Source organism: Heteronotia binoei, chromosome 13 (assembly GCF_032191835.1).
Source record: "Heteronotia binoei isolate CCM8104 ecotype False Entrance Well chromosome 13, APGP_CSIRO_Hbin_v1, whole genome shotgun sequence".
NCBI lineage: Eukaryota > Metazoa > Chordata > Lepidosauria > Squamata > Gekkonidae > Heteronotia > Heteronotia binoei.
The window spans coordinates 21,573,871-21,589,461 of NC_083235.1; the positions used below are offsets into that span (position 1 = coordinate 21,573,871).

The 15,591-nt window shown below is 49.0% G+C and overlaps 1 protein-coding gene across 1 annotated transcript in view; it reads right to left on the reverse strand.

The window, feature by feature from the left end:
- Positions 1-15,591, reverse strand: part of SLC48A1 (solute carrier family 48 member 1) — a 456,994-nt gene that overhangs the window by 14,227 nt on the left and 427,176 nt on the right. The window contains exon 2 of the mRNA XM_060253026.1: positions 12,072-12,239. Coding sequence (XP_060109009.1) covers positions 12,072-12,210 — 139 coding nt within the window. The 5' untranslated portion in view covers positions 12,211-12,239. The remainder of the gene's footprint in view (positions 1-12,071; positions 12,240-15,591) is intronic.

The following is a 15,591-nucleotide window of genomic DNA, read 5'->3' on the forward strand; positions in this document are numbered from 1 at the left end:
TTAAAACATTATCACTCATTGATCTTAAAGGTGCTTTCTTTATATATCTTCCCTGTGATCCATGGAACTGGGCAAAGGAAGCTCTGGCCCTTTCCTTCCTTCCCCAGGGGACCAGGGGGAGGAGCCTCAGCCACTAGAAGGAAGAGAGGCTTGGCTCAGTAGTTCTGCTGTGTGACTGAGAGAGCCTGGCAAAGCAGGCTATGCCTTCCCACTTCCTTTCCAAGTGAGAAGCCTCAGCCAATAGAGAAGACAGAGGCTTTGCTCTGTAGCTCCTGTGTGATTGAGCAAGTCTGGCAAAGCAAGCTGTGATGCAGAAGGACGCAAGAGAAAGGGTGGAAGAAATCAGACAACAGCCAAAGTTTTTGAAGGTGCGCCACTGACAGCGGCGCACAAGGTCAAGAGTTTGGGGGTACTATTGGAGCCTTCCTTAACGATGGAGGATCAGATATCAGCCACTGCTAAGTCCGCATTTTTTCATCTTAGGCGGGCAAGGCAGTTGGCGCCTTTCCTGGAGCATGACGATCTAGCAATGGTGATCCATGCAACGGTCACCTCGAGGTTGGACTACTGTAATGCCCTCTACATGGGGCTGCCCTTGTGCCAAACCCGGAAGTTGCAGTTAGTGCAGAATGCCGCGGCCCTGTTGTTATTGGGGCTCCCAAGATGGGAGCACATTCGGCCAGGGCTCCGGATTCTGCACTGGCTGCCAATAATATACCGAGTCCAGTACAAGGTGCTGGTTATTACCTTTAAAGCCCTATATGACCTAGGACCTGCCTACCTTAGGGACCGTCTCTCCCCACATGTTCCCCAGAGAGTACTGAGATCGGGATCTCAAAATCTGCTTGTTATCACTGGGCCAAAGGAGGCCCGCCTGAAATCCACCAGGGACAGGGCCTTCTCTGTAACGGCTCCTTTCTGGTGGAACCAGCTGCTGGAAGAGGTGAGGGCCCTGCGGGACCTTGGCCAGTTCCGCAGGGCCGGTAAGACAGCCCTCTTCCGGCTGGCTTATAACTAACTAGCATTGGAAACTGAGTGTAGTTTTGATAGACCGCCGTTATATGTTTTATTATTTTACTGTTTTAACTGTGTAAGATGTTTTAAATTCAAAATTTATGTTAGATTTTATGTGTTGTGAGCCGCCCTGATCCACTTCGGTGGGAAGGGCGGGATATAAATTGAAATAAACTTGAAACTTGAAAGTTGCTTACAGGCCTGACAGGAGCCCTCTAGGGGCCTGATCCAGCCCCTGGGCTGCATATTTGACACCCCTGCCGTTTACACAGTATCCTCAATCCTTTACATTTCCCAGTTAAGGGGGAAATGCTGTTCAAACAACTTACAAAGATAATCTGATGCCAAGGGCAGCAAGAGAAAGAAATTTTATCAAAGATTTCAGGTTTTCACGGCTGGTAACATCATTAGGGTTTGTAGAATCTTTCGGGATCAAGTGCCGTGTTCTACTGGAGAAAGTTTTCCTTCCAGACGTTTTGTTCTCAGCTGTGGAGAACATCCTCAGTGGCGTTGCAGCCGGAGCAGGCGCTCAGACCAGCCAAGAAGGTCTGAGCGCCTGCTCCGGCTGCAACGCCACTGAGGATGTTCTCCGCAGCTGAGAACGAAACGTCTGGAAGGAAAACTTTCTCCAGTAGAACACGGCACTTGATCTCGAAAGATTCTACAAACCCTAAAGAAATTTTACTTACACATTCACGTCAATACATTTTACTGTGAACAGATTAACTTCAAAAAGGTTAACTTGCTGCATCTCCAAGCCCAGGTAAGAGAGAGAAGAAAAAGTGAGGTCCCACATAAGATGAAATAGAAGGCAAGCAAGGGCCAAAGAGGCTCAACATCTGACCAATGACAGGGTGGGACCAACTGCCAAGAGTAGAATTGTCTTGGCAGAGAATTCTCTTAACTCTTTCCCTCCCAGATCCTCTTGCAGGCAGAGTTGCAATATCCAACACATTCAGGGCACAATGCAGATGTTTTCCGGAGAGGCTTCGCAAAGCATCGTGACAACAATGAGCAAGTTTCAAATGGCTCCAGGGCAGGGGACTACTTTGATTTAGGGCAGGGGACTACTTTGACTTCCACCAAACAATTCCCGTAAGAGGACTATGGTCATCAGGCAGCCATATGTTGGCTGTCCCACCACTTAGGGCAGCCCGTCTGGTGTTGACCAGAGCCCAGGGCCTTTTCCACTGTGGCTCTGGCTCTGTAGAGTGGGCTTCCTAAAGAGCTGAGGGGGGCGGGGTGCTCTTTGCAGATCAATCTCCAAGGAGATATTTGAAGTTTTGGGAGTGTTCTAGATGGGGCAATAAAACCTGTGCCTAGATCTGAAGCTGAAAATGGCAGGGGAGAGAGAAAAAGGTGTGTGTGTGTTATGTAACATCAAAATGTCCTATGGTTAACAGCTTTGTGAATGGTGAACTGCAGTTTCCATTTCATGTTGGGTCATTCCTCCTGCCATCTTCAACTTTTCCCAGCATTATTGTCTTTTCCAATGACTCTTGTCTTCTCATTATGTGGCCAAAGTCTGATAGCCTCAGTTTAGGCATTTTAGCTTCTAGGGAGAGTTCAGACTTGATTTGATCCATAATCCACTTATTTGTCTCTTTGGCAGTTTGTGGTATCGATAAAACTCTCCTCCAAAACCACGTTTCAAAGGAATCAAATTTTCTTCCTGTCTGCTTTCTTCACTGTCCAACTCTCACAGCCATACACCATAATGGGAAACACAGTGAAGGAAAAAAGATTGGTGGGAGAAGCTACAGACATGGCTGGGTGAGCAAAAAAGGAAAAAAGTAAGAGAATATTGCAGAGATGGAAAAAGTGCAGAAGTGGGCAACCAAGATGATGAAGGGTCTGAAGCACTTCTTCTATGAGGAAAAGCTGAACAATATGAGATTCAGTTCCGCAAAAGATGACTAAATGAAGACATGATAGATAAAATTATGCATAGTGTGAAAAAAAGTATAGATCTTTCTCCCCGCATCCCACAATACTGGAACTCAGAGCACCCCAAAAAACTGAGGGACAATGAATTCAGGGTAGACAAAAAAGAAACAAAGGTCATCTGTGTGAGCTTGATTGGGCAGAAAGGTGGGATATAAACAGAGCTTTTTTTGTTGCAGGAACCCCTTTGCATATTAGACCACACACCCCTGATGTAACGAATCCTCCTGGAGCTTACAGTAGGCCCTGTACTAAGAGCCCTGTAAGCTCCAGAAGGATTGGCTACATCAGGGGTGTGTAGCCTAATATGCAAAGGAGTTCCTGCTACAAAAAAAGCCCTGGATATAAATGTTGTACATAAATAAAATACAACTATACGAATAATAAAACTGAAGAACTCAGTGGGGGTAGTGACAGCCATGAGCACGGATGGGTTATGAGTAAGATAGGCAGATTCATGGAGGAGAGGTCAAGTAACGGCTACCAGCCCTGGTGAGTAAAGGGAAAACCTCTATGTTCAGAGGCAGTCAACCTCTTAAACCCAGGGTCTGGAGGCAACATCAGGGGAGGGCTTTGGCCTTTGTGCCCATTGTTGGACCTCCAGGGCAACTAATTGGCTGCTGTGTGAAACAGTATGCTGGCCTAGATCAGACCTCCCCCACGTGAAGAGAGGAGATTGGATTTATACCCCGCCCTATGCTAACCAGAGGAATCTCACAGTGGCTTACAAATCTCCTTTCCCTTCCTCTCTTCACAACAGGCACCCTGTGAGGTGGGTGGGGCTGAGAAAGCTCTCCCAGAATTGCTGTTGAGCAGAACAGCTTTGAGAGACCTTATGGCTGACCCACATCAGCAGAAATATGTGGAGCAGCAGGGAATCAAACCTGGTTCTCTCAGATAAGAGTCCACGCACTTAACCACTACACCAAACGTGGTGCTCATGGGCACCATGGAATCTGCCAACACCTGTCCTGGTGCCCACCAAGCATGTTATGGGTGGGCCAAGTTGGACTCTTGCCCAGCCAGGCTTCTGATAGGCCACTGACGTTCTGATTGGATGTGGTTTTATTCTCTCACAAACTCCTCTTTCCTTTTTAAAAAAAATTTACGACTCTTAATCCCTTGCACTTGCGCTTCCTGTGGTGTGGCTCTGTCTCCCGCTGTGCCCATTTTGGGGCTGGCGCCACCTCCTGAGGCAGCCATTTTTTGGCTGCACATACCACCCTGTGTCAGAATTCCAAAGGTGCCCGAAGGCTCAAAAAGGTTGGTGACCCCTGAACTGGAAGAACTACTGGTCTAATTCAGCAGGACCCTTCTGAAATTCTTATGTGAGAATAAATTAACCCCCTCCTTGCTCTATTACATTTTGAAGCCATTTATATTTTTTATTCTACACAGTTAGACCCATTCCTGTCCATCTGCCATTTCAGTGCAATTAAATCAAAGTAGATTTCCTGACGTAATTGTATTTCTGTTTTTTTGGAAGCTGTCATCCACCCTGCCTGTGCTGGATTAAACTCTATGGAGGCCCCTAGGCAGTAAAATCTCAGGGAGCGGAGGGGCTTGCAAATTATCTCAGAGTTGGAGCACCCACCCCACTGCCTGTGGCCCCCGCTGCAGCCTGCAGGCACCTTCTCAAAAGCCCCTTTGACAAAGCTGCAGGGGAGAGGCTGAAAAACACAAACTTGATGATGATGCCAGCAGCAGCTGCCCCAAGCAAGTTGGGCAAAGAACGGCTCAGTTGCTGGCTGCACGTGCAGGTTGGGAGGGCTGCAAACAGGGGGGAAACCGGGGGGGGGGGAAGCTGGCCCGGGACCCCTAAAAGCATGGGGCCCCATAGGCCAGTAGCTACTTGGCCTAATTGTTAATCTGGCCCTGCTCCCTACTCCCTCTCTCTTTTAGGTGCAGAGCATCAATTTCAACACTGAACAGCATTGCAAAGAGCACATGAAGGGACTCTTCCCGGGCACGTTGAGCAATGGCTGTGTTTTGCAAAGCGTTAACAATGGCTCCTTCCTCCCCTCCGTCACTCCCATCACTCCCACGCCACAACGAGAAGAACTCTTTTATCTCCTTGACTGCCACAATGGGAAGAACTCTCTTATCTCCTTGACTCCACATCGGGGCCAGATAATCCAAAGCCTTGCTTTATCCAACAAACCCAACCCACTGTGTGGCTTAAATATAGCAAAAGAAGAAGAAAGCCTCTTAAGAGGAAGGGAAGGGAACTATCACACAACGTTCTTGCTCAAGGATTGTGCTGACATCCTTCACTCCAGGAATCAGGCTGCTTGCTTCCATTCTTCCTGGATTTCCACCCGTCCATTGTCCACCCTGGAATAATTTACCATAGTCCTGGACTCATGTGTTTGTTATCCTCCAAGGTTTCTTGCACCTCTCCCCTGTGACGCAAGCGACGCAGCCTAATCCTGCACTTGTTGTGGATCACTCCCATAATCACATGGCAGGAAAAAAACCCTGGTAGATAATAGCCGGTGATCAGTATCAGAAATTGCTCAAAAGATAGCACAGTATCTAAAGTACCAAACTGGAGGCAGGTTTCCTAATTCAGCAAGGGAGGGTACGTGCCCAGAAGTTTCTAGGTTCTGCTTTTCTTGCACAATTGGGAATCCCATGGGCAAATCGAACTGTGCTACGTAGACCTGGGTTTACTTAATAAGAATGACTCAATGTTGGCATGTCGTAACTGACGCATGGCAACCCCTCGTGGGGTTTTCAAGGCAAGAGACGAACAGAGGTGGTTTGCCTTTTCCTGCCTCTTCTTGGTCTTCCTTGGTGGTTTCCCATCCAAGGGCCAACCCTACTTAGCTCCCAAGTTCCAATGGACCCAGACTAAACTGGGGTGTTCAGGCTGCATATATGGCAAACATATTAATGCATGCATCAAGGTAACCGAAAAGTGCATCCCCCATCCATGAGGAAGAACTTCCTGACCGTTAGAGCGATTCCTCAGTGGAACCGGCTTCCTCGGGAGGTGGTGGGCTCTCCTTCCTTGGAAGTTTTTAAACAGAGGCTAGATGGCCATCTGACAGCAATGAAGATCCTATGAATTTAGGGGGAAGTGTTCGTGAGTTTCCTGCATTGTGCAGGGGGTTGGTCTAGATGACCCTAGAGATCCCTTCCAACTCTATGATTCTATGAACATATGAACATATGAAGCTGCCTTATACTGAATCAGACACTTGGTCCATCAAAGTCAGTATTGTCTACTCAGACTGGCAGTGGCTCTCCAGGGTCTCAAGCTGAGGTTTTCCACACCTATTTGCCTGGACCCTTTTTTGGAGATGCCGGGGATTGAACCTGGGACCTTCTGCTTCCCAAGCAGATGCTCTACCACTGAGCCACCGTCCCTCCCCTGACTGCAGCTTCTTCAAGTATTTCTTTTTGCTCAGGCTTTCCCAGTGCTGTTCTGGGACATCATCAACAACAGCAGACAGAGCGACACGCCCAAAGATTAGCGGGCCAGTCATTTCTTTGCTTACTGATGCTGCTGACACCAATGCCATGGACTGTCAAAAATACAAATCAGTAGGTCTGAGATCAAAGCAAACATGAACTCTCCCTGGAATCTCAAATGACTAAACTGAGCCTGTTGAACTTTGGCCATGTCAAGAGAAATCAAGACTCACCAGAAAAGACAATAATGCTAGGAAAAGTGGAAGGCAGCAGGAAATGAGGAAGACATGAGATGGTTGGCTCAATCATAGAGTTGGAAGGGGTCATACAGACCATCTAGTTAGTCCAACCCCCTCCTCCATGCAGGATCAGCCTAAAGCATCCCTGACAAGTGTTTGTCCAGCTGCTGCTTAAAGGCTGAAAGTGATGGGGAGCTCCCCACCTTCCTAGGCAGCTTGTTCCACCTCTGAACTACTCTGACTGTAATTTCTCCCCCCTAATATCCAGCTGGTACCTTTCTGCTTATATTTTGAGCCCCTTGCTTTGGGTCCTACCCTCCGCTGCCAAGTGGAACAGCTCCTTGCCCTCCTCTAAATGACAGTAAAGAGAGCAATCATGTCCCCCCTCAATCTCTTCTTCTCCAGACTGAACATTCCCAAGGTCCTCAGAGTTTCCTCATAGGGTTCTTCCTCCAGGCCCTAGATCATCTTCATTGCTCTCTTCTGCACCCGCTCGATTTTGTCCACATCTTTTTTGAAGTGAGGCCTCCAAAACTGTACACGGCAGAGGCCCCCCAACCTTTTTTATCCCAGGGACCGAACCGCAGGGCTTGGCCACAGCCAGCGGCCCCCCCCCTCCCCGCGTTTCCTCCTCCCTCCTCTGCCCCACCCCCCGCAGCCTTGCCGCCTGCCACCACGCAGCCCCACCATCTCCTGTTTTTACCACTTCAAGGCCAGGGAAGGTGAAGCGCCTTTCAAACCAACCCCCCCCACCCCCACTGTTTCAATGGTCACTCACTGCTGCCGCTGCAGTTTTCCCTGCTGATTGGATCAGCTGATCAGCAGGGGGTGGGGGAGGTCAGCCTGGAAAGCGCTTCATGGCACCTCCCCTGGCCTTAAAGTGGTATAAACGGGGGACGGTGAGGCTGCGTGGGGGGATGACAAGGCTGCACGGGGAGGGGGGGCAGCTGCGCGACCCACCTGGAAACAGGCCACAGACCAGTACCGGTCCGGGGCCTGGGGGTTGGGGACCCCTGGTACACGGTATTCCAGGTGTGACCCTGACCAAGGCAGCATATAGTGGAGCTATGACCTCTTGTAATTTTGATGTAACCGCCCTTTTGATACAACCCAAGACTGAATTTGCCTTTTTTGTCACAGCATCACACTGACTGCTCATATTAAGTTTACAGTTCGCTAGTACCCCAAGATCTCTTTCGCACACACTACTTCCCAAAAGTGCATCCCCCATCCAGTATTTGTGCTTCACATTTTTGTGGCCCAGGTGTAAGATTTTGCACTTATCTTTGTTGAATTACATCCGGTTTGCAACTGCCCACATCTCCAGATTATTCAGATCTTGTTGCATTTTAACTCTATCCTCTGGGTGTTTGCTACTCCTCCCAATTTGGAATCATCAGCAAATTTGATGAGCAGCCCTTCCACTTCATCCAGATCACTGATAAAAATGTTGAAAAGAACCAGGCCCAAAACCGAGCCCTGCGGCACCCCACTGGACACCTCTCTCCAATCTGAGAAAACTCCATTGACAACCACTCTTTGGGTACGTTCCTCTAACCATTTCCCTATTCACCGAACTGCCCTATAGGCCAGTTTGCCCATCAGAATGTCATGGGAAACCTTATCAAAAGCTTTACTGAAATCCAGCTAAACCACATCCATAGCCTTCCCACAATCCAGTAAGCTTATTACTTGATTAGAGAAGGAAACCAGATTGGTCTGTCAAGACCTGTTGGAGACAAATCCATGCTGACTTCCTCGAATCACCAAGTTATCCTTCAGATGCTCCCAGATCGACCCCTTTAAAATCTGCTCAAATATCTTTCCAGCAACAGACTAACGGGCCTGTAGTTACCCAGTTCATTCTTCTTCCCTTTTTTAAAGAGTGGGGCAACGTTTGCTCTCTTCCAGTCTTGTGGGACATCCCCAGTTCTCCAGGAGGTCTCACAGAAGCCCTCGGCCTCAGTCTGAAAGACTTGAGCAAGGCTGTTAAGGACAGGAAGGATGTTTTGGAGAATGCTAAGCCATAGGGTCACCATGTCAGAAGCAACCTGACAGAACTTTATACACACATCTACTCCTTTTATATAATTTTTTCTGCTAATGAGGAGGAGACACTGCCACGCAGTGAAATGCAACCCTTGGAGGACGTTCATTCATAGGGTCACCATAGCTCAGAAGAGACTTCATGGTGCTTAACAAACACACACACATGATCACAGACTTTTGTGGAAAGAAGTCACTGTGCTTCGACACAGCTGAGTCTTTAACAGCAAGGGCCTCCAGCAAACTCAAAACGAGTTTTAAACTGACTGGACTGGTAACAATTTCAGCATTAGATTCTACCTGCATCATAAAATTACAACCTCCAAAGTCTGGCACTCCTTGGCCTGTACATCTGGCAGAACCCACAGCTGCTTCATTCCCCACAAATAGCTGGAAGCAAGAAAATGTTATTCGCAGCTGGTAAAATGTCAGTCATTGCAATGGGTGAAAGTGCACATTATGAGACACGGGGGAGGATTCAATGCACTTGGGAGCTGTGCGCATCAAAACACACGGTGCACTGGCAAGTACACATAAGGAACTATGTGGTCCTTGACAAGTGACCAAGTGACAACTGTGTTAATTACTGTCAGAGGGGGCCAGAACATCTGTAGCAGAAGGAAGATTTTATCTGCACTGCCACTGTTACCCCAAGTGCAGCATAGTCCTTTCCCCCCAAAAGGGGAGCTGCAACAGGCACATGAGGAGGGGAAATTCCATTACCCCAGGAATCCCTGTTCTTCCCCCTTGATCCAGATCGCCTCCTCCCAGCCTAATCCCCCGCTGCCCACACTAGATCTAGCTACAGTTCTCCTCCCACTCCACTTACCCATTTCTCTTTTGTCGTCAAGTCAAGTCACAGCTGACTTATGGCAACCCTATGGGGATGGGGTTTTCATGGCAAGAGACGTTCAGAGGTGGTTTGGCCTCTGTGTACAGATCCTGGACTTCCTTGGTGGTCTCCCATCCAAATACTGAACAGGACTGAACCTGCTTAGCTTCCAAAATCTGGTAAGATCAGGTTAGCCTTTATCTTCAAGCTCAGGATGACTTTTCTGCATAGATCTAGAGCTGCACACTCTCTTCCACAACAAACAGAGGATCTCATTTTAAGCAGGCTAGAGTTAAATATTCAACAGGTGCACATGACACAGGGCAACGCTAAGATTTCACAAAGTCAACTGCAAGTTCTTCTGAACCCTATGTCTCACAACAGGGGTGCGCATTGGACGCACAACCCAAATGCAATTTCTGTGGAATGGTTTTCAAAGTTGATGTACGGATTCTCCAAATGCTTAATTTCCTTCTCTGGTGAACTATAATTAGTTATAATTATAACTATAATTAGGATGCCACTAAGAACATGCCAAAGTGACAATTGTGTTAATTACTGTTCTATTATTGTCACTGCCATTATTGTCCTCACTATCTCTCTATCACACAAACACACACACTTTCCTGCTACAATAACCCGGCAAGCCCATTTTAAAACTTTAGTTCATTTTTGGAAAATCTGGTATGAAGGTCTTTAGACTTAATATGCATTCATGGTTTAGGCTTTTAGGTGTGCTACAAAGTTAGTAAATCTAAAACGTCAACTGTTTTTAGGGTTGCTGTCATTAGCCATCATTTTTAAGCCATAAGGCAAAGAAGTTTTCATGAACTAGACAAGAAGTTGGGTTACAGCAGGGGTCCTCAACCTACGGCCCGCTGAGGACGTTTATGCGGCCCGCCGGGTTATGGCAAAATCAGAACGGAAGTGACGTTCGACCTAAACTCGCGTTAGCAATGCACACTTCCGGCACTGGTCTGAGGCGGCAGAGACAGAGTGTGAGGTGATACCGAGGTGAGGTGAGTTCCCAGGCTGGGGTGTGTGGTGTGGGGAAGGGAGAGAGATGCAGAAGACGGAGAACTGACGGGCCGCGGCCTTGTACAGTAACAGCAGCCACCACAACAGTCCGGCCCTCCAGCAGTCTGAGGGACAGTGAACTGGCCCCCTATTTAAAAAGTTTGAGGACCCCTGGGTTACAGGAAGGGATTGTGGCCACAGTTAAGCAAGCATCTGCTTTACGTGCAGAAGGTCCCAGGTTCAATCCCCAGCACATCCAGTGAAAAGGACTAGGGAAGCAGGAAAGACCCTGGAGAGTAAACAAGACTGAGATAGATAGACCAAGGGCCTGACCCTGTATAAGGCAGTTAAGAACATAAGAGAAGCCATGTTGGATCAGGCCAATGGCAAATCCAGTCCAACACTCTGTCACACAGTGGCCAAAAAACCCAGGTGCCATCAGAAGGTCCACCAGTGGGGCCAGAACGCTAGAAGCCCTCCCACTGTTGCCCCTCCCAAGCACCAAGAATACCGAGCATCACTTGCCCGAGACAGAGAGTTCCATATACCTTGTGGCTAATAGCCACCTCTGCTCCATATGTTTATCCAATCCCCTCTTGAAGCCATCTATGCTTGTAGCCGCCACCGCCTCCCATGGCAGTGAATTCCATGTGTTAATCACCCTTTGGGTGAAGAAGTACTTCCTTTTACCCATTCTAATCCAACTGCTCAGCAAATTCATTGTGTGACCACAAGTTCTTGTATTGTGTGAGAAAGGGAGAAAAGTGCTTCTTCTCCTACCTTCTCTATCCCACAAATAACCTTATAAACCTCTATCATATCACCCCTCAGGTGATGTTTCTCCAAGCTAAAGAGCTTGAAGCACTTTAAGCTTTCTTCATGTGTTCTAGCCAACATACATACCACCAACACAGGTGGCAACTGAGAAGCATGAAGGCCTAGCAACTTACGGTACTTAATGGCTCTATTTTCACATTTCTTTTTAAGGCATTTGTCCCTCACCCTAATCAAAGGGAGAAGAGGTCCAAACTCCCTTGGCAATCCTTCGCAACACAGAGTTAACAGTGACATCATCCAACCCACGTGACCACCGAAAGGCATTAGGGACTAGCAACTTCGTTTCCAGGATTTAGACGCAGAGGTGCCTTAAGGAAGGTGTTTCCCCCACCCCATGCTCCAAAATGAGGGGGAAGAACAGAAATGCACTCCACTTAGCGGCGCCTCGCAAGGGCAGGTGCTCAGAGCAGCCTCTCCGCACTCGCGTTCCCAATTTGCTAGCTTGTAAACAACCAGGGCGTGGTAGTTATTCCGGAGCTGGGGAGCACAGATTGGGCTGTTTTGAGCCGATTCGAATGGCTATTTCTCCAGATGCAGCGAGAGCAGTGGGGCCGCCCCACTGTGTTTGGGATCGTGTGTGTGTGTGGGGGGAGAGGCTCCAGGGGGAGGCAGGAAAAACGGGAGGGGGCAATGCAAACTCCCCTCCCCTCCCCAGCCTGGACAAACACCCAGATCTCCACCCCCACCCTGGGAGCCCCCGGGCCCCGTTTCCCTGGCCAGCTTACCGGAGAGCCCGCCGGCGGCGGCGGTGCAAGGCTGCCGCAGGCTGGGCGCCAGGTTCCAGGCGAGAAAGGCCGACAGCCCGGAGACGGTGCCGGTGGCGGCGTAGGCCAAGCGGATCGCCAGCTTCCGAGAGACCGCCATGCCCTCCCTGCCGCCGCCGCCGCCGCCGCCTCCTCCTGGAAACCCGCCGAGCCGCTGAAGTCGGTGCGCTCGGCAGGGCTCAGGGAAAGAGGGGTTGCCGAAGGTCGCTCCGCCTCCCTCGCCTGCCCGGCGACGCCCCGGTCTGCAGCGGCTCCCTGCGGCCGAGGGGACTTGCTGCGCCCCGGGACGGTTCGACCGGCGGAGGGTGATGGCACCGCCCCGGGATCGGGTGCAACGGCTTCGAATTTCACCTGCGCGGACGAGCCGATTCCGATGCCGTTTCCCAAGGAGCGTGCTGTTGGCAGGGCAGCCGCCAACATTGCCTAAACGCACCCTGGTTCCGCAGCCAGCCTCCAGGGGGGAGCAGTGTTCCCTCTAAACTGAGTGAGCACTGAGTTCAATCACGCTTGTCACAACCATGCTCCTGGCTCCACCCCCAAATATTTCCTGAATCAGACCTGGCAACTTAGTGGACTCCATGGCTTGGTACCCCACTGAGGACTCCCCGTCCTCTCCAAACAGCATCCCCAAATCTCCAGGAATTTCCCCACCCCGAGTTGGCAACCATACAAGGTCCAGCCTCCAGAGATGCCATTTTCCTCCAGAAGAATTGATCTGTACAGCCTGGGGATCAGTTATAATTCACAAATATTTCTAGACCTCACCTGGAGGCTGGCAATCCCACAACCCGTGAAGTGTATCTCCGTTAGCTCAGTGCTTTTATAAAATGAGATGTAATTTCAGGGGCTCTCCAGGTCCCACCCAATATTCCCTCTAAACTGTAGGCGAACTAATAAATAAATCGAACAAATAAATTCACAACAGCTGGGAAAGGTGTGTGCAGAGGTTACAAAGGGAAGCTGCTTGAAAACAATATCCAATGAAAAGAATCACCCCTTCAGTCAGGTGTCGTTAAATACCAGAGTAGGATTAACATAACATGAAATAAAATATACAGATACAGTAGAAAATTGCAGCAACATAGTTGACAGTGCTTTTACACCCATGGATTTAGGTGTAACTCTGTGTTGATTGGGACTCTCACATCCGTGTGGATGTGTCTAAAGGGTTGTCAAGTTTCAGCCAACTGAAGGGTTTTCAAGGCAAGACATCATGAACAGAGGTGGCTTCCATTGCCTGACCTTTGTGCAGGGACCGTGGACTTCCTGGGTGGCCTCCCATCCAAGTACTCACCAAGGCAGACCCTGCTTAGCTTTTGAGATCAGATGAGATTGGGCTAGCCTGGGCCTTTAATCTGTCAGGAGTGCAGAATGCAAGACATTTGCACTTATAGCGAGCAAGAAATCCCAGTTCCTCATTCAGGCTTAAAGCGAGGTTTAGTGGTTAAGAGTGACAGACTCTAATCTGGAGAATCGGATTCAATTCCACACTCCTCTGCATGAAGCCAGTTGGGTGACCTTGGGTCAGTCACAGTTCTTTTAGAGCTCTCTCAGCCCCACCTCCCAAATAAGTCTCACTTGCCACCTAGTGGTGCATAATGCTAAAAGAGCTAGAACTTCAGGTTGCCAGACCATCTTAGGATCTCCTGGATATACCGTACTTCACACACTGCCATATGATGATATCATCTTCAAGGAGCTCAGGACAGTGTACACATTCTCCCCAGGGTTGCCAACCTCCATGCAGGGCCTGGAGATATTTCAGAATGACAGCTGATCTCCAGACAACAGCAATCTGTTCTTGTGGAGAAAATGGCAGCTTTGAAGGGTGGACTCTGAGCTCCCTCTCTTCCACAAAACAGGCTCCACCCCGAAGTCACCAGGAATCTCCCTGACTGGAGCTGTCATTACCTTTAAAGCCCTATATGGTCGAGGACCTGTCTACCTTAGGGACCATCTCTCCCCATATGAGCCCCAGAGAGCACTGAGGTCAGCCGGAAAAAACTTGTTGACCACCCCTGGACTGAGAGAGGTGAAGCTGCAAAGCACCCGTAACCGGGCCTTCTCCTCTATAACCAACTTCCAGAGGAAATGCGGGCCCTGCAGGATCTAGAACAATTCCGCAGGGCCTGCAAGACCTTCCTCTTCCGACTGGCTTTCGCTGATGAAAAAGGAAACTGCTAATGAAAACCGCCATCACAAAAAACATAAAACCAACATAGCATTAGCACTTTATCAATTTAATTTTAACCTAATTTTTAAACTTAACCAGAATTTTTAACTGAAATGTTTATAATGTTTAAATGTAATTTTATTCACCTTTGTATAACTGAAACCTGAATGATGCTGTTAGCCGCCCTGAGCCTGCTCCGGCGAAGAGGGCGGGATACAAATAAAATTTTGTTGTTGTTGTTGTTGTCAGCTCTTTATTCCCCTGGCACAAATATTGACATCACATCAGCCCTGTGAGGTATGTTAGGTGGAGAGTGAGCGATTGGCCTAAGGTCACCCAGCAAGTTTTCATGGCGGAGTGGGGGATTTGAACCCAGGGCCTAGTCTGACATCCAAAGCACAATTTACAAGATCAATGTGGTTTTAGTTTTGTTTTTTTTTAAATTATGACTGAAGTTCAATATAAAATAGTCCTCCCAAGGCGGGGATTGTCAACTAAGCAAGATTCGAGCTGATGGAGCAGCGTCTCAGCTACTCCCTCCTCTGGGGAGCTCATTCATGTACACTGGAAGGTTTGGGGATTTCCAGTCGGAGCAAGTTCCAGACACGTTTATGATGCAGAATGGGCCAGGCGCATGACTGATATTTCCATATCTTCTTAAGACAACATAGCTCACAGTGAGAACAAAAATACCCAAGATCTGAAATTATATTTCCAAATCTCTCTCGGCTTGGCTTCGCGAACGAAGATTTAAGAAGGGTGCAATAGTCCACGTCTGCTGCAGGCTCGCTGGTGGCTGACAAGACCAATGTGGGACAGGCAGGTCCGGCCACAGCGGCTGCAGGGAAAAGTCTGATTTAGGGTTGGTCCTGTAGCAGTGCGATTCTTCCTCAATCTCCTTTTGTCCTCAAGACCAGCTATGCGTGCGTTCTCAAAGGAAGAGACAGCCTGGTGGATGGTGTGCCTCCATGCTTTGCGATCTGAGGCTAGGTCAGACCACTGGTGATGGTTGATGTGACAGGTGCCAAGGGATTTCTTCAAGGAGTCCTTGTACCTCTTCTTTGGTGCCCCTCTATTTCGATGGCCGGTGGAGAGTTCGCCATACAGGCCAATCTTGGGAAGGCGGTGGTTTTCCATCCTAGAAATATGCCCTGCCCAGCGCAGCTGCGTCTTCAACAGCAGTGCCTCAATGCTTGTAACCTCCGCCCGCTTGAGGACTTCAGTGTTGGTCACAAAGTCACTCCAGTGGATGTTGAGGATGGTGCGAAGGCAGCGCTGATGAAAGCGCTCAAGGAGTCGCAGGTGATG